This window comes from Dermacentor andersoni, chromosome 4 (assembly GCF_023375885.2).
Source record: "Dermacentor andersoni chromosome 4, qqDerAnde1_hic_scaffold, whole genome shotgun sequence".
Lineage (NCBI taxonomy): Eukaryota > Metazoa > Arthropoda > Arachnida > Ixodida > Ixodidae > Dermacentor > Dermacentor andersoni.
Window position 1 is genome coordinate 94,878,353 of NC_092817.1, and position 26,439 is coordinate 94,904,791.

Consider the following 26,439-nt stretch of genomic DNA (forward strand, 5'->3'; position numbering starts at 1 on the left):
TCCTTTGTAAAAGCAGTGCTCTGTCACTTTTATTCTGCACACTCGTCTACAAGTTAGCTGTCGTAACACGTTGAGCCAGTTGCGCAATTTGGCAGCCATGTGTTCTGCGGCCTTCTCTCCGTACGTTCGTAGCAGATTCGGGCTTAGTAAATGTGTGCGTCTTGAAAACTTGTACGCATGCGAGTGCATTGCTATGCTTCGGACACTCTCTATGGCACACGCCCTACGTCTGTGCTGTGCACCGTCAATGATATTTATTTCAGTTGTTGCCTCCGTAATGGACCGGTGTACTCTCATCTTTTCGTTCCAAGTTATATTTATTGCGCAATGTGGTACCAGGACTCTATAGCCGGAATGTATGAAGGGGCTGCCCTTACGCATAAACGTGGCTTTCGGGTGTGTGGGTGTGCGTGTAAGCAATAATAATGTATAGGCGGTGCGGGAGATGTGCAATAAGCAGCGACGTATAGAGCAACGACGCATACTAAATTGCATCTGGGGAAAAAGAATCACGTAATATTCAGGCACGGTTGTCAGATGGAACTCGTGCAATTAGCACAGTATGAGCAGCTATGAACTAGAAAGCTAAGCAAGAGGTCTGCGTCTATTTTCACATCACAAGCCGTTTGCGTTCGATCAAATGACTCCGTGGCACATGGGAATCTCATTCTGTCAATGCACGGCCGCATGATCGCCTTAATTATTATTAAAAATATAGTCACATGTGCTGCTAACTGCGCAGTTGCACTGTCGCCGCTCGCTCAGTGTTTACATATACAGGGTGTCCCAGCTAACTTCAGTTGAGGTTTAAAAATAGTAAGTCCCTATTTTCTTACTCTGCTTAATTACAAGATTAATTAAGTATAAGATGCAGCTTTAGCTCGGGGGCTCCTATCTAAACACATGGGAAAGGAGAAATCGTTTTTCTCGGCACCAAGTTTGATGAGGTTTGCTGTATTTAAAAGAAAAAGCTAAGAATTTAGTCACTTGCGCTTGCGAATTTTTTATTTAGGCCATCAATTTTCTAATAAATGTTGAAAATCGCTATATTTTAGAAAATGAAACCATTAAGTTTACGACTCTGTAACTCAGCAATGGAAAAAGCTATCACCATTCTGTAGGTGACATCTTATACTGCATCTAAAGCGGAAATAATTGATGTACACGACTCTGAAATAAACAACTGATATGGGTCACTTTCCTCCCTTGCGCGGCCGCGCCATACGCAGCCGCCGCCGGAGTAGAACGCCAGCCTCCCTCCCTCTCCCACCCGGAGCTTTGCACGCGATGGAGGAAGACGGTGCGCTACCTCCCACTTTCCTCCCTTGCGCGGCCGCGCCATACGCAGCCGCCGCCGGAGTAAAACGCCAGCCTCCCTCCCTCTCCCACTCGGAGCTTTGCACGTGTTGGAGGAAGACGGTGCGTTACCTCCCACTTTCCTCCCTTGCGCGGCCGCGCCATACGCAGCCGCCGCCGGAGTACGGTTGATTATGGTTTGACATGGATGGGTAAGGCGCTAATAGCGAAACCGGCTTCATCAGCACAACTGGCGCCGCCACCTGCTGTCTAGTTTCCTTGCGTCATCAATTCAACTTGCGCCGCCGTCCGCAGCAGTTCGTGTCGCCGCAGCACTGTCGTTTCTACCGGTCGGATCAAATTTCATAACACTGATAATGAAACCGCGCTGCATGGAGATGAGCAAGTGGCACAATGCTTACGCATAATTATACGGCTCCCAGAAGAGTTTCTGCGTTAATTTTTTTCATTCTTTCAGTGTCGTGTTTTTTAGAACTTGACGCACCTCCAATACCAATTTTTTTATCAGATATTATAAAGCGAACACTAAGGTTCATTTTGGGTTATGCAGAAGGGAATAAATGATACGGATAATGCCAAATGCTCTTTTGGTGTGGTCCTCACATTCCTATCTGACGTGGCAGGACAGAGACGTGAAAGCCTACCGGTACGTCAGTGGCACTGAAATGGTTAAAAGGTGGCACATTAAGCTAGATGCGCTGTTCGTTCCTACGTGGCACCTTTGAGAGCATCAAGCGGGAATGGCACATGCTTTTTCTCCTTTCTTCCTTTTTTTTTTGTATTTCGCGAGATTTCCTGAGCACGTGGTACACATTACTGCGAAACAATTAGGAAGTTCTAAGCTGCTGAATTAGATGCTGACGTAAACGCTTTACAACTATTTTATGGAAAGCTTCGCCCTAAAATTGTTACTTGCGACTTTAGTTAATAAATCTTGATTAATAAAAGGAAAATAAAAAAAATAGTGTGGCTTGCTCCACACAATAACAAACAACGAGCACTTGGTCGTGTCCTCTTACAGTGATTCGGCATATTTTTATACCGTGGCTAAAGATAGCTGTAGGACATCCTGTATATTTTGGAGGCCTGACCGCAGTGCAGGCTCAGATCTATAGATGCATTTTCTGCTGCTGAACAAGAGGTCGCAAATTCGGCACCCGACCTCGCTGACCACTTTCTAGTGAAGATGCAGTACCAAAGACTCCGTGCGCTGAGATTTCGTAGCACGTTAAGAAAGTCGCAGTTTCGCCCGAAAGCCGAAGCATCGATTGCGATAGCAAATTAGTAGACAGCTATACGAAGTAAGGATAGTAGTATTATCGATCGTATAAACTTGTAAACGTTCGCTTACTAAGTAAATTAACAAGCATGGCGTGACGCCCGCACAAGCAAACATGGCCACATATCTCACTAGATGACGGCGGAAACTCGCTGTCAAAACGCTGCAGTGAGGAAGCGTGGCAGCAGCAGCGAGCGAATTGACCTTCGTGCTGCCTCCCGCTTCAACGCGAACCAAGCGGCGAAAACACTGCAGCGCGCACACTTAGTTATCAGCACTCGGCGCACTGTCCCCATCGCATATCGCTTTTAAGGTATACGGCCCGCGCAGCCGCGCCATACGCAGCAGCCGCCGGAGTAGAACGCAGCCGCCGGAATGTGCAGCTGCCATCGTCGGCTCACCCTCGCACGCTTTCACTCCGACATACAGCATACGGCACGCGGAGACGATCGTTATCGCCCTTGCACCTTCTACAGAAAGACACGGCGGCGGTGATGGCAGTAGTGCGCTTGTAGTGTTCGTATATATGATATCGCAATGAAAGACGCAGCAGTGTCCATCAGCTGAACGAAGGCGAAACAGGAAGTTCACATCTTGCTCTGATTGAAAACAATTCTCACATCAACGGAAGGTTTAACCTCCCTGTGAAACACGTTCCCATATCAGATCCCATAAGAGCAACGAAACGTTAGCTTTCCAGATGAAAATAAACAAAGCATAATCGAACATCTGTAAAACAAAAGAAAACAAAAACGCTGAGCCCTATAAAGCCCCCGTGGGATGAACGAGCGACCCTATAGCCGCCGAGACCGAAGGGTGGGCGCGAGCGCCGGGGGAATGAGATTGCGTTTGGCGGCGTCTAGTTACCGCAGTGGTGGTGTACGGATCCGTGTTTTCCACGACCGGCTGTGATCGCTGTCTACATAAGACGCCTGGAAAACTGACGCAGCCGCTTTCTCTACGAAAGCAACAGGTAGCACGGCGCAGACAGCGGGTTTGGCAGTGGCGTGGATACTAAATGAAGCAATGCAGGGGACACTGGAAAATGACGTATAGGGAATCTTAAGACCAACATTAGATCAGGCTATATCGTGATTGAACGTCGGCCTTCAGTTTCCCTACATCATATTCCGGGCGCTCCAGTCTTGCTTTATCCAGAATAAAGCACAACAGGACCCCCCGAAATATGATGTCGAGAAACTAAAGGCCAACGTTAAATCAGGCTATAGCGAGATTTAACGCAGAGAGGGTAAAATTAATGTAAGCTGGTAAATTAGTTAACGCAAGAGGGTAATTCAAGTAACGTAGAGCTAAACAAAGGTGCATAGGTATAACGTAAGAGGATATGTATATAGCATATACCAGGGTAGCGAACTGTTAGAGAATATTGCGATGTACTTCGACAAAAAAAAATATTTCGAATAAAAGTTTATACCGGTTGTTTCACGTAACTTGTGCCGAGGATTAAAAGAGATTAACGGCAGCTGAATAAAACTAACGGCATATGGTTTGTCGTCATGTGGCGCTCCTTAGAGTACATTTTTTTTTTATATTCCGCTTAATACCTAAGATGTATTATGCAAAACCTTTAATATTCACTTTAGGGTCAAGTGTGTTTCGTTGTGCTGTAGAGGGGATTCAGAAACGACCGATCCAATTTTTTTTTTTGTTTTTTTGTGGCAACGTACATGCTGCGTGGCGATTTTCTTTCGGCGTTTCAGGAAAGTCCGCGAAATATGAATAAAACCACGTGACTGCGCTCGTGCGCTATCGTGTTGCAGCGCTCTCAATCGCGGTTCTTGCGAAAGAACCGTGCGCACGGACAGCGGCGAAGCGAGCGGCCGCCGCTCTACGCATAGGCTTCACATTGCGTCAGCATCTTTGGCGGCGGCACACGGAAAGGAAGTGCCGCCGTCCCTGATGAGCGATGGGCTCGGCGCACGGTTGAGAGCGCTGCCATACAATAGGTCCATTCGATTCAGCCAAGTTTCTCCGCACCTTCTGCACCTACTCACGGTGCACTGCACCTAGACCCTCGATTCCCCGAGGTGCAGCAGTGCACCCTGCACCCCCGTGCTCGATTGAACGGGGTGCAAAACAAGGTGCCGCCGCGGTGCACTGCACCCTTGAACCTTGCAGCGAGTGGCTGCAGGCCGGCACACCCTGCACCTTTTCGTTTGTGGTGCCGTGCACCTTTTTCTGAATCGAACAAACCTGATAGCGCACGAGCGCAGTCACGTGGATTTATTTCATATTTCGCGGACTTTCTTGAAACGACGAAAAAAATCGCCACGCAGCATTACGTTGCCACAAAAAATTGGATCGCTTGTTTCTGAACTCCCTTTACAACACAACGAAACGTACTTGGCCCTAAAGTGAATATAAAAAAATTTGCATACTTCATCTTAGTTAATTAACTAATTAAGCTGAAATTTTTAAAAAATACACTAAGGAGCGCCATACGACGGCAAACCATATGCCGTTGGTTTCGTTCAGCTGCGGCTGACCACTTTTTTTTTTAAATACTTGGCACAAGTTACGTGAAACACCCTGTATATGCGTGCATCAAATTTTGCACTTTATGTTTCACAGCCATTTTCGAGAACTGCTGGACAAAACCAGCTTCAGCCTCAATAATTGGGTGAATCTGGCTTGGGAAAAAAATCTGCATGTTACAATGAGCTAGGGCATGCTGATCTGTTTTGTTTTGTTTTTCTTTTTTAGCTATAGCAGCTCGCATCACATTTTTTTTTCCGACTGTGTGGCTCTCTATTTGCCTCCCTCTATGTGACGCCATAGATGTATTGTAGTCTAGCGGGATTGCATCATGGAAACTCAGTGCTCGGTGTTCATTCCCGTCGAGGATACTATAGGCGACGCGTACTTTGAGGCATCGCTACCGCTCTTGCTTTCTTTCGGTTTATCAGCAAGTTATTCCTTCTTGCAAGAAAGGCATTGCCTCACTCGCTGTATCACAGGCCCCCAAGTTCTGGCGAGTAGGATCTACCCCACCTCGTCTGAACTGCTACTCGCGAAAAATAACGTTTCTGCACCTGTTTGTTCCCCACAGCCGTAAGGGGGCGGGGAACTAGGGAATTCCCTAGGAACGTTAGAAAAAAAAATGTTTTAATCGGTGCACAATTTTTTAAAACAATTCTCGCGTGTACCTTTTGTTTAGCTCTGCGGCACCTTCGAACACGAAAGTTCGGCGCCGACACCCGTCGACGCCTGCCTTCGCCGCATGCGGAACGGGTGCCAAGCCTGCCGACCACCGCCCACGCTTCTCTAGTGCTTGCCACACGCTCCTTCCGGCAGATACGTGGGCGCGCGCCGACGCTTTCAGGCGCGTGACTTGCGCGTGCATGCGGTCCCGCCGAGTAGCTGGCAGCGACGACGTCACTGCATACTCACTATCCGAAGCAGAAATAACCGAAAACGAGTCCAACGGTGAGGGCCACGATGTGTCTAGCCGTCGGAGACACCCGCGACGGATGCAGCAGCACGCGGTACGGGAACGAGAACAGCAGGAACGCAATTTGGCAGAACAGGAAGTTGAACTGCGAACACAAGGCGTACCAGCACTTTTAAGTGTATGCGCTATATTGTACGTTTAGAGTGAAAAAAAAAAAGAATAGCGCTTCTCTTTAGCAGCAATGCCAAGATAAAGCACATTGCACCTGCGAAACGTAGTATGTGCACTTGTGATGACGTGGGAAGGAAGGAATCAACTTGCAAACTTGTGCTTGCTTAGTAAGCCGTACTAAGCCAGTACCACTGATAATTCAGCGTCGCAGCAGCACGTGACAATCGGGATAAATCTTCTCAAGTTACTCATCCACTTATGCGAGCGTTAGCCTTAGGCTCCCGCATGGACAAACCTTAACGTATCGTCTGTATGGTATCGAATGAATTCAAGGAGGCACACGTGTGGCTTGTGACAACAGCCAGGCCTGCGACGAAGTATTATGCAGGCACAGTTAACACATTTCAAGGTTCACTTAGGCTGAATGAGTTGGGAACCATGAGAAAAACTAGAGACAAATTAATAATTATCCGCTTCATTCAAGTAAGCTTCACTGCCAGCGTACAATACTTGCAGTGAAGAAAGCTTCTAGTCACTGAGTCGTTGCGTTTGACAACCCAAAATTACGAACGAAATGCCGCCGTTGCTTCGCAGACGACGCCTGACCGCAGTCGAACTCATTGCTACACCCTAAAATTTAATTTACCTCAACCTATGCGGGCCGCAGTAAACCAGACTAACGCTTTTAAGTTCAAATTCTGTACAAAGCAAAACCCACGTTAAGTCACGAAAAACAAAGTGCCTTCCGTGACACGCACTTTCCTGAAAAGAGAGAGATAAATAAAATGATGCATATGCGAATATGAATAACACTCAAAACAGACACCCTAATTATGCACGCAGCTGTTTGCACAGAAACACTCCCGTGTCGCACTGCACCGGAACTCGCCGGCAACTCGCGAACACAAGGTGTCGCGCGTGTGCTTTTGTATCAGCGCCGACAATTGGAGCGCTCCGCCTGTCCATACAATGAAGCTTCAATCGTCCAACACAGCAACTCGCAGAAATTATTCCCTTAATTACCAGTATGAAGCTGAAGGTAGCCTGGCAGTCTGCGCGAGAGTGGACAGAGGATAAGGTCGCGTTATTCATCTTTTCCCCTCTGCTACGACCTTCGGTGTGTAGCTTACCCAATAAAAATTTTCAGTTTCAGTTTCTACATTATTTTCGAAAAATAGCTTACGATATTTGCGCGCTATTTAGAGAGCAACGTGCACTGAAGCCCACATACATGTAACTACACAATTTCACGGTGTGCTCGTATGAAACGAATGAATAAAGGATTTTCGTGCAACCATCTGTCAAAACCGGACTGACGCACTGCCACCAATTAAAATAGGCAAAGGGAACGTTTGATTGTTTTCTAACGTATTATTAGGTTGTTTTACGCACTATTACGCTGCTTGTCTATACAGCCAATGTTTTATGCTCTTGTTTCGGTCATTACTATAAACAGCGGTGCGTGTCAAAGCGGTGCGTTGTGCATGAGAGCTTTCCCGAATGAAGATGCGCGCTCACTCAGCCAGGCAACACACAGAAACATTACTGTTGCTAAAAGGAAAAAAAAATAAACTCGTACAATCTCGGTTTCGAGTAACTTGTACCGGTAGATTTTTTTCGCGGCGTGCAATTTAAAAACGCTTCACTTGTGCTAACTCAGTTTCATTGCTTACGACAACAGTACGTCTCCATTCTCATCTCACATCTATAAACAGATAACTGCATTCAAGTAAAGGCACCGAGTGCTCAAGAACCCTCTGCACGATGGAGGTACGGCACGTGGGAAATAAATTATAAGCGTTTCCCTTATCAGTTCGCTACTTGTATTCCTTTATAGCCTAATTTTTTTTTTCTCTCGGGCAATAATCTGAACGGTTGCTAGTCAGCACAGGCATCCTATTCTTATTCCTGTCCTGTCGCTAATCGAGTTTCTCTTTCTTTCTCTTTTTATTCCTCGCCTGAAACTTCAGCGAGCAGCAAGTAGTGGCACGACGGTAGCAATGGCGCTCAGGGAGGAAAATCCCTGATATTACGACTCTTGCACGGTAACTTTTGTAACAGAGAAAAATATGTTTCCCTGGGCGTTAGTATAAGTTTCATACAGGCCCGAGGCAATACTTTAAGTGGCATGTACAACGACTTTTGAAAACTGTTAGTCGGCAGTAGCGCTACAAAAACGGAAGAAGGTGGTGAACCAAACTTCACAGGAGTTACAGTATAGCCTCGAATCTTGCTTCCTTTATTTGCTTATTTTCGAGTTCGGAAAACAAGACGTACTGCGATCGCGGGCAGCTACAACGCGACACATCGGAACAACTTGAAGAAGCGGCGTACTACATTAAAACGCCGCTTGCGGATCTTGGCCATACGACGTTCATTTCCAACTCTTTTAGGCGACTTTTGGGAACAAGAGGTTGGCGCATGGAAACATCTGTGAAACGCTCATATGAAGCACGACATTTTCGCCAGCTGCGTTTTATAGCCCTGTAGGTGTACATGCTGATAGATGACCTCCAGACAAACGACACGTCTAAGCAGTTCAAGTGCAGGAAAAACGCTATGCCGAGAAAACGTGCTTGCTAATTGCTTGTTTTCTAAAGATGGTCAGGTAGATTGATAAAATTTCTGGCCTGTGTAAATGTTGGCAGTGTACACTGCATAAAGCTTCCGTCTCTCTCAAAATTCCATGCATTTACCTGCTGCGCTATGATTTAAGTGTTTAATCATAAAGCTGACCTTCAGTAGCCATGCTTTCAACAGTCGTCTGAACTCCACCCTATAGCACGAGATGGTCGCCATTTACACACCCATCTCAGCGATGTCGGCTTGAAGAAAACAATGGGAGGAAAGAAGCGCCGAGTCCGAGATGGCATCCATTATTCATGTCACGCATTATACAGGCAGTGAGGCTTTTCACGGAGGGCCTAACTACAAAATTGGCGCGCCACCGGGGACACTCGTGGTACTGATTCGTAGTCCATTTTCGATGTATAGTAATCGCGCAGAAGCTAAACAAAATGCGTAAACTAAACTAGGGATACATCACTATGATAATTGAGACGTGCTATACCTTATTTGGATGTAGTACCACTCTAAAGCTAAGAAAATTGCGCCGCAGTCCACACTACAGGGCGTGAACTTTACGTCAAGCTAAGGTAAACTGTCGCGTGCTTTTTCTTCTTTTGTTAAAGCGCGCATACGAAGACCACATAGGTGCAGCTGTGGTGGGCGTGCGCCCGCGCACGATGACGGGCGCGCACGCGTTCATTACGCAAGTTGTTTTCCGTCGCGTATGCGCGCCAAGGCTGGGTGCGGCTGTATATTTGTACACACAAGTTCGAGCTTGCATAGATCATTCAATTGGGAGGGTGTGCGTGTATACAGGCAGCGTAACAAACGAACACATGTGCAACACGACGCGCGTCTACAGTCGCACGTTTATCGTTTCGCGCACCTCGGAAGTAGTGACTTGAACACGGCACCGAACTATTCAAGACGACTCATAGCGACACCGAAACGCTGCGCCCCACCAGCCGCGGCAACCAAGCGTGAACGAGGCCCGGTATCGCAAAATAAGAGATACTCGTCGTTCACGGTTCGCCTACCTTGTCGATACTGAGTCCAAAGTATGCAGCGACGGGCGCGAGCGCCCGGCAGCCAACGTAAAAGTCCGACTCCGACTTAAGATCCATCGCCGCGGGTCAGGCAGCCGGCTTTCCGGGCGCATGGAGAGTTCAAAAATAGCCTCTAGGGTGCCTCTCCTCGGCCTGCGCTGCTGACGAGCGCATTGGCGACGCCGCTGCGATGATCCGTCGCCTCGGGAGGCGGCAACACATGGTCGCAGCCCCGCGCACAGCCGCGTTGTTGACAGCGGCGAGCAGTAGAGCTAGACAGCGCACCACTACAACCACAGGGTCACAAGCACGACGAGACACTGGGGCCGAGCACCGTCGTGTCGCCTCGTCGGCGCGCCAGCGTGGCCTCGGCGACGTCGTCGATCCTTTGCCGTTTCCGTCACCTCCTGCTTCCTGCGGCCACTGACGGCGGCACGCTCGAGCGCAATACTGGTTCCCAGCGGCACTTCGCGACGCGCTTCGGCGACGCCATTCTTGGCTACGATCCCGCTTGCACACCGCGCATCGGGCGCTCGCACACGCGCGACAGGAGTGCGCAAAATGTTTCGGTTTCGGTATCTACAAATGAGGCGTCTAAAATTATTAATGGTTAAACAACAAATTTTTATAAGCATTAAGCACTTTATTACACTATTTTAATTGTATATAAGCAGCTTTTATAACGAATGCTACGTTTGCGAGAATAGAAAATTAAAATTGACTGCATCGCATCGCAATCGACGTAATGATCACGTTGCAGAATGGCCGCTCGCACGAAGTTCGCGTTAACGTTTCAGAGCATGCTAGGGGTTCCGTGTCTCGTTTGATAAGATAAACCTTTGTTGATAAGTAATGCCCTTAACATTAACGCACCTACCGCTCAGACGTTTGCGCGATGATTGTTGCCTATTTGTACCTTCTTTTGTTTTGTTTTGTGAAATGGCGCACGACTCGGGATAAAAGCCGTTTACCTTCGTCTCCTACCCACGGTTGAAAAGTGATGGAAATGTTCTACGTTTTGCTCAGTTCTTGTAACAAGCACCTATTTCTAATATTTTTCACTGCTACTGTTGTCGGGTGCCTAGGACATCACGTTGTCTTGTGTTTTGCTTCACCGCTATGAAACGCGATGTGTTGTCCACATACGTCGTCGATATCTTTTCTAAAACGTGGAATGTTTTCTCACGTGCTTTTTCATTTTCAGGTCGGGCCCTGGAAGGTGCTTGAAAGTTTAATGACACATGATTTAGGCGTCACTCTTTCAGCTTACACCCTACACAGGCACGCTAACCACAGTTGAGACGCACTTCAATTCTGACGTTCATTTATGTTCAACGTCACTATATGATAATATCTACGATTTGCTGGGGTTGTTACGTATACCTCATAATTGGTTGTACAATGTGTATGAAATTGTTCAAGTAGCACGGTTTTCCCGTTCTATATACGCGGTTGCAGACAGTGGTGACGGAAGTGTGCGCATGCTTTGAGTGTGCGTGGTTGTGGGGTGAGTGGATTGGGGCGTAAGTGAGTTGGGGGAGTGCGATGGAGAACAGACTACGAGATAAGTTTCACTGCAAGGCAGCTGAGTAGCATGAAGGGACCGCCACCATCCCCCCCTTTGCTACCTTATACCAAGCTTTATTGCTAGTCTTGACACCCCGCGTTGAACTCCCGGCATTCTTCTTTGAAAAAAAAAAATATTTTTACACGTACCAAGTATATATAAAATATGCACGAACACCTTTTCATGCTTATAAGACCCAACCAACCTTGCTAAACATGCAAAAAGAAACAATAGTATGGTGCCCCATATGGATAACGGGAAACGTGCAACGTAACATATTCGCTGTACAAAAGACAGAAATCAGTCATGCAGTGCCCTGTGTAAATTGCCGACGGTACTGTGTGTGAGTGAACCTGCATATCAAGCGATAGGTGCTTTCTGGACCTTAATAATCTGAATATGCTTTCAAGATAAGGCAGTACTTTTCCCTAACAAAGTCTGTGCTCATGGGAACAATATATTCCACCAGTACTTGTGCATCATGCACTCACTATCATGTACTATTATGTGCAAACGGCAGCAATACCGTTTCATTGAATGTTACATTGTTTGAGGAGACAGGTAAGGACACTCTACCCAGCTAAACTGCTGATAGGCTTGAGCTCGAATAACATCTCCAGGGGTAAAGCCAAGATAGCATCAAGGGAGGAGGGTAGTTTCATTGCATGCTCAATTTTGTCAGTGCAGAAGTATTGGCATGTCGAGGGGTTGAGGCTTCACTAGGCTTGGTAGTGAGGCAGAAATGGCATTTTGTGGTCGGTTTATGCTACATTTGGGCACAATACTAGCCTGTTATTCAAGCATTACTCACAATTTTGTGATGTCTGGGATTGTGCCAGAGCTTTGCCCCTCTATCATCAAATGGCAACCCCATTCCTTACACTGAAAAAAAAAAAATTGCAGTTTTGATACAGTATTGCAGCACAATGTGTACATGTCTAGTTCGTGCTGGACAAAATGGGCAAGTACTGCATGCACAGGCTGTGGTGGTTCATTGGTCATGGCATTTTGCTGCTGAGCACGAGGTCACATGTTCAATTCCAGTCCGTGTCTGTGCACTTAACTTTTTCCAAAATGAACTTGAATTTGGCTGTCTGTTATGAACCTGGAGTTCCCCCGCTGACTAAATAATTTAATACAGGGTATTAAAACCAACCGCTACATGCCGCCTGTGTACATAGTTTAGGTGCAAACAAGCCAGTGGGCAAATCAAAGAAACATCATTACCTGTATCCCTGAGTAACATGACGTTCGGCATGTTGGCGATACTTTGCAGCATAAACATTACTCTGACACAATGAATGCCTCTCATCTAACCTGTGTTTTCTTACATCATATGAAAACAAGTGGTGTGTCATTCTTGTAGCTTATAAATGAGAATACCAATGTTTTTAAAATTGTGCCATCGTGCAGATGCTTTCAAGGATGCTGTCATGTATATATGTTCTGTGACCAATGTACTAGCGAATGTGGTAAGTGAAATGTGCAATTGCACCATCTGTCTAGTAGTTCAACCTTTGCAGATCAAGTTTCGCTCCACACATTGTGCACAAAATGCATGCATTTCAAGAAGAGTGCTTGTTTTGTTTTATGTCACCCATGCATTAATACCTACAGTGTTCCATTGTTTAATATTGATTCATATCAGCTGTGTTTAAACAACAGAGGATGTTCATCTTTTTTATTATTATTATTATTATTATTATATGGTATTTAGAAGATGTCGCTTTTAATTGGCACCAGCTACTCCTTTTCATATAAGGACTAAAAGAACGAATAATTCGTAACAAAAATAGTTAAATCATAACACTAATTCCGGCAACATAAGTACACTAATGTCACACTATAGCTGAAAGACAACTCCAAATCGTAAAAACACAAAGTCCAATCACGTAAGTAGACTAATGCTTCACTAAAACAAAAGGATGTGCATCTTGTTTTGTTCACGTTCGACTTAAGCTACAATCTATTATGCGAAAATGGAGTGCCTGAAGTAGAGCTTGTGTATATTATGTTTATTTTTATCTTGCATTCTTTAAATGACTGCAGCATGTTGATATGTTTATTAAGTAGTACTAAACCTAGAGAAACAACTTAAACATTTCATTTTATGTTGCCAACTGAATTGAGTAGCAATTTGAATACTGCAAGGAGTACTAGAATTCTTTGTCATCATTTTTTGTGCCGTACACTGTGTCTTGTGTGCCATAACACCACTAGCATTTTCAGTGTCAAGCACTCTTCAGACACACTCTTAAAATTGTTTTGCTGGTGATAGTCTTGCTCTGTGCTGTACCATGACCTACTTTTTCCTTTCTGCTCTTACTGTACAGGGATTATTCGTGTGATGCACTGTACGCTATTTTGCTGTTCTATTCATTACTGCGCTGCTGGAGATGGACCAAGATAAAGTTAATTTTTTCACTTAGATGTCAGTGAAACAATATGGTCGACCTGATGACATTGTTGCATACTCCATACATGCTTTGCACTATAACCATTGTGCGGGGTGTTTTTCATATAAATATGTTCAGTTGGAATATTGCCACTTCTGTAAACCAAATTCTAACATAAACTTCTGCAACGGAATACAGCACTGAAACTGTGTGCCACCATAGCATGTTGTAATATTTACTTCAGTTTACTTGGTCCAGCACTATTCATAGCTTGGTTGTGTTTGAGCATTGCACTTCCTTGCTATGTTTCATTCTGGCAAGCTTAAAATTTGTTTTGTGTACCCATATAAGTTTGTTATGCTAAGGCATTGTAAGTGAAGAAATATGCTTGACATTCTCTCTCATTTTTTCGTGTTTATGTAGATGCAGTCTTGCTTTGTAATTGGCGCTATACTAGTGACCTTCCTCACATTTCTCGTGCAGGACGACGTGGCCGGCCGGCAACTGTCAAGTATCGGGCATCGCTTCAGGGGCGCCTCTACCACTGCCACCAATGTGATTATGCAACCCACAAACCATCGAACCTTGTAGCACACAATCGCATTCACACAGGCGAGCGGCCATTTCACTGCCACTTATGCCCCCAGAGCTTCGCACACAAATGCCAGCTCACGGTACATGTGCGCCTGCACAAAGGCGAGCGACCGTACCAGTGCCCCATCTGCCCCTTGGCCTTTCTGCAGGCCAGTCAAATGAAATGTCACTTGAGGAGTCGTCACCGTGATGCTACATAGTGAGACAGTGTGTGTGTTGTTGGTAGTTGGTGCTCCATGACTACGAGTGGTACAGTGCGATTTCGGACACAGCCGGAAGAAAGTACACGCACAAGGACCCTTCGACTGAAATTCGATAATGATGTAAGTGGGGTTCATGTACAAATTGGCACAAGGAAAGCCAATACCCAAACTCGTGTGAGCCCTTGGTAGTTGCAGTTCATGTACAGCAATAGCTGGGGGACGCAGGCGCCTTTTCAAGATACTTAAGATACATTAGCACTTTTAGCAGTGGTGCGTAGATCTTACAGAAATCCACCCAATGTGATGTGTGTTCCTGGTTTGAAAAGGTATTGAGAGCTGGGTTTACTGAATTGCCTGACCATACAAGACGCCGTGACCAGTTTCACAAAGGTGCCCACGTCTCTCTCTGAAGATAAGATTCAGTATTCCAGAGGATATTTAAATCATCACCGATGCTCTACTGTTGTGTTGTGTGGTGAGCTTGTGTTGTTTGGACCCTTGTGTGCTTCCCTGGAGAGGCACCACCCTGCATCAAGATTTGCTGACACCACCTCGCCCCATGGGCTCATGCCACCAGAGTGAGTACATTCCTTGCATCTCATGCACTAGCATGGCTGTTCTGCGCCACGGTGCCACTTCTCTCACTTGCATTTCTGCCTGCTACATAACATAGTATGTTGCTATGTATATGGCGCTGCACTTGAAATACTTACTGATACTAAGTGTGATATTACGCAGGCACAATCTAGCTTGGAAGAACCATAGTATAAAGCTGTCATTATCAATCTCAAACCACATAGCAATAAAAGTATTGACTTACATCACACATCTTTTACACTAAGAAAGAAAGTATAATACTTGGCAATTGTAGCAGTGTCTATTGTACTAGTCTATTATGTGCCCTTTTTCTCACTTTTAACCGAGTTCATACCGTGTTGCAGCCATACAGTGAAGTAGTCTGTAGACCACCCAGTGGTACATGTGGAAAGAACTGAAGATGAGCTTTAGATGCCAAAAGCAAAAGGTCAGATATGTTCAGCTGCAGCAAGAAACCAAAATATAATTAAAACCTGCCTATGCTAGTCAGTTCACATAGAAGCTAAACGGGAAAATCTACATTTCAGAACATGATCACAAACCAAAGCCATAGTCAATGAACACACAGAGCTTTTGTTAATAATAACCGCACATTCTTCTAATGTCGTTGTCTATTTTGTATACCTGACTCATTGAGCTTCTCTTGATAGTACTGTAATCTAAAATGCTTTGCCAAAAATTTTATGCCACACAATAACTGCACCCCCCTAAATATGCAATAATATTATATTACAAGGAACTCTGCCCATTAATTCAGTAAATATGGTAATGCTATGCTGAAGTGAGTTTGTATGAACTCATCCTTGTGGGTTCGACCAAAGATAATTAATTTGATTAATTTATTGTAACAAAACAGCACAATTAAGTTCTTCTTGCTCTTTGATTGTATTTTGCAAAGTGGTTGCATGTTCAAGAGAAAGAAAAACACAGACATGTAGAAGCTACTCAAAGAAAGGATCTAAGATAAGGTGTAAAACACCGAGCAAAATGTTTACATAGTGAAGTACTTAGTAAGCTAATTTCGAGGAGATTTGGATACAGTACAAAATGCTAAGTACGTATTCTGTTACTTTCAACATACTTTCAATATGCAGGACATTGCATGAACAAAACAAAAGTCTGGACACTTAGTCTCCTCTATCGATGGTGGAACAGGTGTGCTAATTGTGCCAAATTGCACCAAGAGCGGTCTTCGGTGCTGTCCTGCCCCAAAACTGCATTCTCGCAAAAAAATTTCACTGAGCCTCGGCCAAAGGAAGCGTAAGAAACAAGTCTCTGAAACTTAGTTTTGTAATATTTATCCTGATTGCCTTATTAATGTGTGTGAAGTTGCTCCGATAAATTTATTATAATTTCAGATAAAATTTAAGGCAGTTTGGTATATAGATGTAAGTTCAACACTGCAGCAAAAGTGCTTGTCGCTGCAGCAACTTAGCTTTTTGCTTGCGACAAGATTACACCAAATGATGAAATGGCATTTCTACAACTGCCTTTCTCTTATTGCTGGTAATGGAGGTCTTTTGATTCTGTAGACTTCAAAAATGTACGAGCATGGCTGAAGGAGTACAAGTGTTGGCAGGTGCATGCCTAAAGAACTTTACCTATGCATTTGCAAAACAGCATTTTGTGTCACACATATCTAAGGCACCTGCTTTTAAAGCCATAAGTTGAAAAGGTAAGGATCAGCCTCTTATCTGGTATAGTCTCTTGATTCGAAACACTAGTGTTTAAGCACGCAAAAAGCAATAATTACATTTTCTGTTTTAAATTGCCACACATGAAGTTTTCAGCTACAAAGCATTCACATTGGAGGTTGATGTATAATTGTTTTGTCTCTGAATGAACGTTTTGTGCTAGTCATCACCTGACCAAGCTGTTGTCTTTCTTTTTTTATGTTTCATTGTTCCATATGATATAAGAAGAGTAGTACCATGTTGAATTGGGCTGGTCGGTTCATTTTGTAACTTGAAGGTAACAGTGCTAAAAAAAAGGACCAAGATGACAGTAGACAAACATAGTGCAAACACAGTGCCGCATTTTCTATTCTCTGTTTTTAGCATTGTTAGCTTCAACTTCTAACAAATTTAGCATATGGTGTCTTCTAATATGTTGTTGGACGTTGTGTTAGCAGATGCAGTCTATACCTATTTCAGAAATGGCCAAACTGTAGCTCACAAACGACATGCAGCTATTTTTATGTTTACATGTAGCTTGCAGTCGGCTAATCATCCTGGAAACCTTTATTTCAGTCTAAATGTATCTGCAAAATTGTGCTAACTTTTGGTTGAACAGGGAGCTTAAACTTGTGCCTCTGCTGTTTTCTGAAGCTGGATGAGTGTTTCTGAACCTAAAGCAAGTAGTTAAAGGGCAGCCAATGGCGTTAAGATTTGAAATTTTTATGTTTCAATAAAAATCTTAAACAAAATCGGGTGCTCTTTGAATGTCTTTCTGACCACCCTCGATATTCTCCAAATATCGTGCCATCTATAAACATCCCATCTTTTCAATCAGGCTTGGCACATTCATTGTTCCCAGCAGTTTAGTCCCTCCTTCTTTACCAACAAGTATCAGTTGATGTTGGCAATTGCCATCTTGTTGTACATAACTATGCCATACACTACATGTTCCACTAATCCTTTGCGCAGCCAAATAATCCTGAATGTTCATCACTATAAATTTGCCCACACTTGTGTGATTTTTACCGACTGCAAAGGTAATTGTAGCCACCAATTACAAATTCTTGCTTCCCTTTATGACATAGTCTTTGACAGAAGTATGTAGGCTAGGTTGCTTGTGACCATCAGACTGACTACAGGCTGTTTAAGAGTGTCTATTAGGTATGCTTTGAGTTCTAACAGCCACAGGAATGAAAAGGATTCCCATACTTGCCTTCCAAATGTCTGGATTGTCAGGAGTGCCCTGAAAATTATATATGGTGAAGCCACAGCGTAGCCTTCATATTTTTGCAAAAGGCTGAACACTTGAGGTAATTAGTGCTTCTTGTACTTGCAGCTTCATTTGACCTGATTCATAGGTTGTAGTCTGTTAATGCTTCATATCTCTGTTTCTTTAGAGCACCTAATTTTTTTTTTAGAAAACTGATCTAATTTGTTGTTGCAGTTCATTTCATCAAATAAATTACTTTCTTTAGGTCTGCGTGTGTTGCTGAAATGATTTTAAAACAATGAAGTTATGTCTTGATAGTTTAGAAGTGATAGTTTTGAATCATGGTGAAAATGCTACTGTGTAGAAAAACAAGGGAAAAGTCTTTGGCCATAAGGTAGCGATACTGTCACCCTTTTATCAAACTTAATTCTCTTGTTTGCCTTACATGCAATATAATGAACCTTTAATACTTCATTACTCAGCAGACTCACGTGACAACTATATTTACTGAATATTTGCACTTCTATACTGTTGTTGCAAGAGTCACAAAAAGTGGATTTGTTGATTGTTTCTGCATTATAGCCATATCCTTTATCTTGCTTGATTGAAAGGGCTATCTTTCTTATTAATTTTTAAAGAAAGCAACAATTACAGCATACAAAGTCCAGCAGTAGTCATAGTCATATGCCAGCTTGCTTTTCACCTTGCTTTTCACCTTGCCAGTGTGTTAGCCATCTCAGCATTCTGTGCAGTAATTTCTAGTATAGTTGGTACAGGGTATTTATTATCTGAAATCAAATCAAACAGGTGCTTTGGTGGCAGCAAATCTTAAGAAAACTAGTGCAACTATGGCTCAGTCTATATGGTAAGTTCCTGAAGGTTACGACAAGAATCCCCAAAAAGATGTACAATGCGCAGCAACCAAAACATGATGCTCAAGATTATGGTGGCTAGCACTTGTTGCGCCACCAGTGAGCGCTGGAGGGCCAAACGCAGTCACCATGCATCACAAACAGTCCCACCCTCATTGTATATCACAATGCATCAGCGCGGTTTGCCTGGTGCCCACTGATGGTCCAACAAGTGCCAGCAGCCATGCATTCCAAATGTCGTGTTTGAATTGTGTGCACTGTACATCTCACCATGTTCATCCTGATTGAACTGTCACATGGGGAACTTCATTGCAGGTAACACCACATTCCTGCATAACAAGTTTTTACTGTGTATGCACTCATTGAAGTGCTCAATGACAGTTGCATTGCTTCTTATGGATTTATAGACGTTAAACAATATACCTTCATTTGCTTCTCTTTCAGTTCTCGAAGATCTTTCTGCATCCTACGTGTGATGGTTTGGCAATATCAACGACTCAGAGTTTGAATTGAAAATGAAACACATGTTTTTATATTAGCAGACCCAAAGACTTTAGAGCAGCTTATTCATTTATTCACTGTCCATGGCTATCGTCATGTCCCCAATAAATACAATGGCCATTTCAGATGCTATTGCAAAGAATGGCAGAGAACCCTCTTCAGCGCAGTTTACATTATTATGTGCAGTGGTATGTGCCTTGCTCTTATTTAACAGCAATATTACATTCTATTCACATGCAGTGTTCAATCAACTATGTACCAAGAGAATCTTAGAAATTTTCACTGACGTGAACGGAATAGTCACTGACAAGAATGAACTTTAGAAGAGTTTGCTGTTGCACTAGTCTTTAGCATGTCAAGAATGCAGCGACAGAAGTACTTGAAGGGCGTGTGTGTGTGTGTGTGTGTACATGTGCCTGACAATTGTCGCTCACTAGTCCTCTCGTTGCATGTGTGCATATATGTTTGCATCCACCGATTACTTACAACCGAATTGTGAATCATTGCCGCTGCATAATGTGTGTGTGTGTGTGTGTGTGCGTGTGCGTGCATGCGTGCATCTTCACAAATACATGCTATCTTACTTTGAAACTTTATACAAGCAGTATACATCACACTGCTGGATGAGGACCTCACCACTTTCAAGATGTAGTTTCTCCTACTGTGTTCTGCCAATGTGTTTTTGCATTTGTGTGGAACACTCGGTATTGAGCGCCTTCACTTTCCTGGCAGCATGTTTCTATTTACATTTCGTAGTTGATTCTATGTGGTGTTGCTGCAGTTTTGTTAGTGTCTATGCTGCCTGCTACAGCTATTTTTACCTGTTCATTCCCAACTATTGTGGGATGGTTGTGCACTGGTGGGGAAGGCAATAGCTTCTCTCCATTTCTCTGTAAGGCCTGAGATAACTTTCTTTTTATGAGTGCTGAAGGAAAGAGAGCGCACACAGGCACACCTTTGTGGGAGAAGCTTCTCTTGCCTTACTTTACTGTCACCAACTGTGTAATGTTTGCATTCATGTAAAAGCACCCGTCTTCAAATATAATAAAAGGTGCTAGTGGTACTTTTGTGCAGCCTTATGGAAATTATGCAGCATCGTAAAAAATTACGAGATGGTGAGCTTGTCAGCAGAAAACTGCAAGACATGGCGTAGCAAACTGTCAGCTTGTAACTTGAAGATGGTTGTCAAAAGTGTTTTTCATAGCCCTTCAGTGTACCTTTCAGTGATACAGAAGTGCCATGAGTTTGTTCTAATAGCAAGCAGAGGTTGGGGATCATGGACAAGATTATTTGTTTGTTGCAGTGAAGAGAGCTGTATGCTTTGTCTCAGTAGTTCTGTGCAGCAGGGCCTAAGCTATGAGGCCTGCAAATGCAGCTGCTTATCTGGAAAATATGTAGTTTGAATGTTAATGGCTATTTTCCTGGCTAAATTGATATTATAAGTAGCTCTGCTTTTGTAAGTTTGTGTAGAAGCCTTTCATTCAACTTACAGATACACTTATACTATTTTAGTGAATTTTTCAACAATGTTCTACGATACACAAAATTTAGCTCCTCTGTGAATCTAGCAAAAGTGTGCAAATAACAAAATAGATTTATTCAAAAATTTATGAATGTGCATTGGTCAGGAGAACTCATAATATTGTTCTTAGAACCACCAAATTTATATACATGGCCACATCACTGTAAAGGGCAACTTTCTGGGTAGCACTTCTCCTTTCATGAACATAATGTCCACCAAGTTCGCTATGCAGTATGTATTGCCAGAAAGTGGTGGGTCACATGAAGTGGCTGAAGTCTCTGGCATTGAGCATGCTTGGTGCTATGTATAGAGAGCGTGGTAGCACTGTGAGCACAAACTCTGTGGTTGAAAGGACTGCTGCACTCACTACTATCACCACTATGTAACCTTATACAAGTGGATGTCACAGCAAAAAAAATATGGCAAGGTGCTTTCTCCTAAGAATATGACAAAGTGCAGATGGATGCCTTTAGATGTGTTTGCCCTCCTGATTAGTCGAAGTGCCATAGCTTCCACAGTGCTGCATGGAACTGCTGAGATGGAGCATAAATTCAATGCTGCAGAGTTTTAGAAAAAGTTGGCAAAAATAATACACACATATACAAAAGCACACAAGGAGCGGTTAAGTGCAGCATGCGTAATGCAAAGACGTGGGATCGTTCCCCACCAGTAGCAAGTTGTTTTTCATACACTGTCATTGCCAATAATTTATAATTCCTTTAATTTAATTAATGAGTACGAGTAATTCCCCCTCTATTGTCCTTCGTGTTGTTGGCTTCTTGTGATATTATTAATAAAAATCAGGCCCCTCAGTTAACCCCTTTCTTCTCGTTCATTACATTGCGAGGGTCTCGAATCCGGCAACATTGACGCCTTCAGGTAGCATGTGTAGGTTTATTGACCAGTTGCCTTCACCCAATAAGATCACATACTCGTCATGCCTGCGGCAGAAAGGATGTTCCACATCCACTGCCAAGAATTGTGAGTGGTGGCATTGGCTAACACACCCAAGGTTAGTTCTAGTAGTAAAACATAAATACCCAAGAAGGTGGAAGGAAAACTGGTGCCATGGTAGCTCAGTTGGCTAGAGCATCGCACGCATAATGCAAAGACATGGAATCGTTCCCCATCTGCGGCAAGTTGTTTTTTCATCCACTTTCATTGCCATAAATTTATCATTTTTTTAATTCGGTTATTAAGTACGAGTAATTTCCCCTGTGTTGTCCATGGTGTCTTTGTTTTTTGTTTTGTTTTTTAATTTATTCAGACATACTGCAACCCTAAAAGGGTTATCACAGGAGTGGGGTGCAAAATTTAAGGGTGCCACACACACAGCAAAAGGAGGTACACAAATCAAAAGTACAAAGCACACAGCAAATCACTAGTGAACAAAATATTGAAAAGAAAAAAAATGGTCTCAATACATGCATATATGCATATAAACATGGTATATAATACATGGTCCTAGCAATCATGGGCATGAACCAGTGATTGCCTTAACAAAATTATCAGGTGTCAGTTTTCGCATGTTAGGGGGAAGTTGGTTCCACAATTCAATGTTTGGGGAAAACAGCTATATTTGAATTTCTCAGTGCGGGTGTACAGGGGTGTTATATTTAGAGGGTGAAAATTCTGTGGGTTAGGCGCTTTTGCAAACTTAATGTATTCCAAGGATAAGCAATGCTCAGAGTTAACAGTGGTGCAAAACAGTTCAAGACTTTCTACATTACGCCGCTCTACTAGCGAAGAGTTCAAGTAGGGAAGGTTAGAAGAGGGGGAGAGGTCAAATCAAATCAAATCAAGTTTATTTCAACATACAGCTGATGCTGAGGACCGTGGACAAAAAGCCAGCAAGGCTTGACGTGGTCCATGGCCCCGTTTTACAGGCAGCAAACAAATGCAACAAAGGATTAGCATGGTTAAATACAATAGTAATTGGAAAAATAGGATTTCCACACTAATAACTGCGAAACATTAATCATGATAACTATGAGCAAGTATAACAAAACACACAAAAAAAGTAAAGCTTACATGATGAGTAATTCTCATAAATACAGCTAGTCATGGAATGCATCACAAAATACACAAGAGATAATAAAACAAATGCAGCACTATGTACATCGCTATTACGACACAGTATACAAAAATATTTCATAGAGTAACATATACAGAAGGATTCGATACGCACAATAAAAAAAATGATTATACAAGAATTGAACCTGTTCAAAGAACATTCATACGTCTATGTACATATTTGCATCTAGATATATGTTTATCCTAGCACAGAAATAAGCATTACTTTATGTTTGCCTTGTTTAAATGGTAGGGTAGTCGAAAGTGTAGCATTTGATAAGTATAATTTGTTCTAGGCCTTGGTAGTTCCCATATTTCAGAACTCCTTGTACTGACCGCCTTATGTTTTGCTATTAAGTTGGAAATACGTTTTAGGCTGTCATTGTTTCTTTTAATACTGGTCATATAATTTCATAGTAACATATTTTCGTAAATGTTAGGCATTGACAGCAAATTGAGCTTTTCAAATAGAGGACTAGTATGTGTTAAGTAAGGGACATTGAGTATACAACGTACAGCCTTTTTCTGTATTCTATGCAGTACATTGATATTAGACAGCGTTGTAGTGCCCCAGACAAGATGGCAATAGCTTATAAGTGGTAATAACAGTGATTTGTACAAAATAAGTTTAATACTTTCTGGAAGAAAAAAACGCAACTTGCATAGTATTCCAGTCACTCGAGAGAGCTTACCAATTACCATTTCCACGTGAGCATTCCACGACAAATGTTGTTCAAATATAACTCCAAGACACTTAATAGAAGGAACAATAGGCAAAATGGTGTTGTTAAGCTGTAAATGGTACGTGTCAATATTTCGATTTTTCAGCCTAAAAAGTACAGCCTTTGTTTTATTAACATTTATTGTTAACGAGTTTGCGATACTCCAAGATGATAATTTTGACAGCACCTCGTTGGCTTTAATTATAAGATCTTCAGCATTTTTTTCGGTTATAAGAATTGTAATGTCGTATGCATATGCAATAAATTTTACGTCTTTGTCAATAGTCACTAGATCATTAATATAGATACAAAAGAACAAGGGGCCCAAAATGCTGCCCTGGTTTCAAATCGGACGCGTAACTGTTTAGAACTATGTGTTGCATGCGGTGTTGGAGATATGATTTTATTAACTTCAAGAAAACGCCTCGGAAATCATAATAGTTAAATTTTTTCAGTAGGGTAGCATGATTAATGCAGTCGAACGCCTTTGAGTAGTCGACAAAAATACCCAATGTACATAGCTGACGTTCGAAAGAATCTAATGTAATTTCCTCTTGTGTTAGAAGGGCAGTTTCAGTAGATTGACCTCTTGCAAATCCAAATTGCATGTTTGTTATTAATTTATGCTTAGTTGTAAAGGATGTAATGCGGCTGTGAATGAATTTTTCCAGAGGTTCTGAAAAAATTGCCAAGACGGATATTGGTCTATAGTTAGGTAAATCGTTTTTATCGCCACCCTTGTGTAACACTATAACTTTAGCAACCTGAAGGCGTTTTGGAAAAGTACCATCAGATAAAACAAGGTTATAAATTTGTGGCAATGCCGGAGTGATTGCATCTAGTACGAACTTAGCAGGCCCAATTTCAAAACCATCGGCATCGCAACATTTACTATTTCTGATAGATAAGAAAGTGTCGATTATTTCCCTATCTGTCGTAGGAGTCAAAAATGCAGATTGGCTGGTCCTTGTAGTTAGATATTGCGAACAATTTGGATCGTGAGAACTCTTTGCTAAATTGGTAAAATACTTGTTGAAAGATTCGGCTAGTTCCTTTTCTGATATTGCATTGCCATTAATTGTAATTTCTCTAATAGTCTCATTACAACTGCTTCGTCCAAGTACTGTGTTAATACGCTTCCAAACAATATCTGTCTTTTTTATAACGTCAACATTATATAAATTTTGTAAGTACATCCTTTTCTCGCGACGCAGAAGACTGTTTACTTTATTCCTTTGTGGTAATGCCGGTATATAAATAGAATAGCCTTTTTTTTTTTCTACGGATTCGAGTTTTTTTATGTCGGATTTCAGGTATGGATTCCAAATGTCACACCCGTAATCCAAGATGAGCGGCACTAGGGTTTTATAAGTGAGCAATTTTGTTTCTTTGTGGGCTCAGCGCAAAGAACGCTTTAGGTAACCTAGACATGATAGAGCTTTAGAACAGGTTGCTTCAATATGTTTGGACCAGGATAAATTGTGTGGGAATATAATGCCAAGATACTTATATTCAGAAATATTTTCTAGAGGAATACCATTGAAACAATAAGGAAGGCGCAGCTGTGTGGTACGTGTCGAGAAGGACATAGAGACAGTTTTGCAAAAATTGATGTTCATCTGCCACTCGTTACACCAAGTACATAAGTTGGAAGAGGCTCTATTCAAAATGGCATGATCTTCGTGACTGGTAATTGTGTGATAGATCACTCAGTCATCGGTGTAAAGACTGATTTTAGTTGGTAGCACGTTCTTTGGCTTTGGTAGCACATTGTTGGCATCCTGTTAAACATATATACACAGAACACACAAGGAGAGGTTAGAGGACCCCTCACTAGGCCCCATAGCAAATTTTGATTATATGCTGGAAGTTGTTAGATGTCTTCTAGGAAGCGTTCTACCACAAAATATTTTCAAATTGGCTCATTAATAGCCGAGATAGAAATATTTCAGTGTCACAAACCCATGATTTCAGGAGGTGAGCTTCACCGCAGACATAGACACTCTCTCCAGTTGCCCCGTCTAGCCTCCACAAGCGAAATTCCTTCCCGGCCTTCTCCCATACCGGAGCTCGAGGATCGCATGACACATACGTCATGGGTCCCGCCTTCATTTTTTTTTTCTCCTTGCTTCTTTGCGACGGGGTGCACTTCTGCTGATGGCGTCGCTCGCGAGCTGTTGTGATTGTATCGTTTTGCGCAGCACACAATTTTGCGGACTGTGCACGAGGACACCTGACTAGCGGTATAAGTCAATGCTACACAAATACTGAGACAAACACCAGCGGATCACAGAGCATGATCCCGTGATGGAACACGATAGAAAATGACATAGTTTCAGTGTCTGCGCGCACAACTGCACGATGTGGGAACAAGCAGACAAAACGGAAATACATATCTCTTTCTGCAGTGCAAAGTAAAACAAAAACATGCAGACATTCGGTTTGTGTGTTTTATTATTTATCAAAGCTTTAATTCCTCTATTCTAGCAACGTATTACACAAATAACAGATGTTGGCTTAAATAATTTTCGAAGTCGCGTGTCACCACGAGCGGACGTCACAGCGCGAACACGTGTATGTAGGCGCGCTAGCACGTGTACGTCAACCTTTGGCTTGGAGCACGGCGGCTGCAAGGAGAAAGGAAAACGACATTCAGTTTGAAATTTCAGATCTTTCTGCAGCATGTAGCGATGTAATACTTTGCAGGCACGAT

General features: G+C 42.9%; 2 protein-coding genes across 2 annotated transcripts in view; one reads left to right on the forward strand and one right to left on the reverse strand.

Annotated features, from left to right (window-relative positions):
* The window catches only part of oys (lysophospholipid acyltransferase 6), a 61,991-nt gene extending 51,687 nt beyond the window's left edge, over nt 1-10,304 (reverse strand). The window contains exons 1-2 of the mRNA XM_055074056.1: nt 9,785-10,304; nt 6,008-6,153 (exon numbers count right to left, since the gene is read on the reverse strand). Of these exons, the coding sequence (XP_054930031.1) occupies nt 6,008-6,153; nt 9,785-9,871 (233 nt within the window). The 5' untranslated portion in view covers nt 9,872-10,304. The remainder of the gene's footprint in view (nt 1-6,007; nt 6,154-9,784) is intronic.
* Nucleotides 10,305-10,555: 251 nt separating this feature from the next.
* Nucleotides 10,556-26,439, forward strand: part of LOC129386272 (uncharacterized) — an 89,433-nt gene continuing 73,549 nt past the window's right edge. The window contains exons 1-4 of the mRNA XM_072287629.1: nt 10,556-12,832; nt 14,240-14,549; nt 14,623-14,632; nt 14,996-15,131. Coding sequence (XP_072143730.1) covers nt 12,802-12,832; nt 14,240-14,549; nt 14,623-14,632; nt 14,996-15,131 — 487 coding nt within the window. The 5' untranslated portion in view covers nt 10,556-12,801. The remainder of the gene's footprint in view (nt 12,833-14,239; nt 14,550-14,622; nt 14,633-14,995; nt 15,132-26,439) is intronic.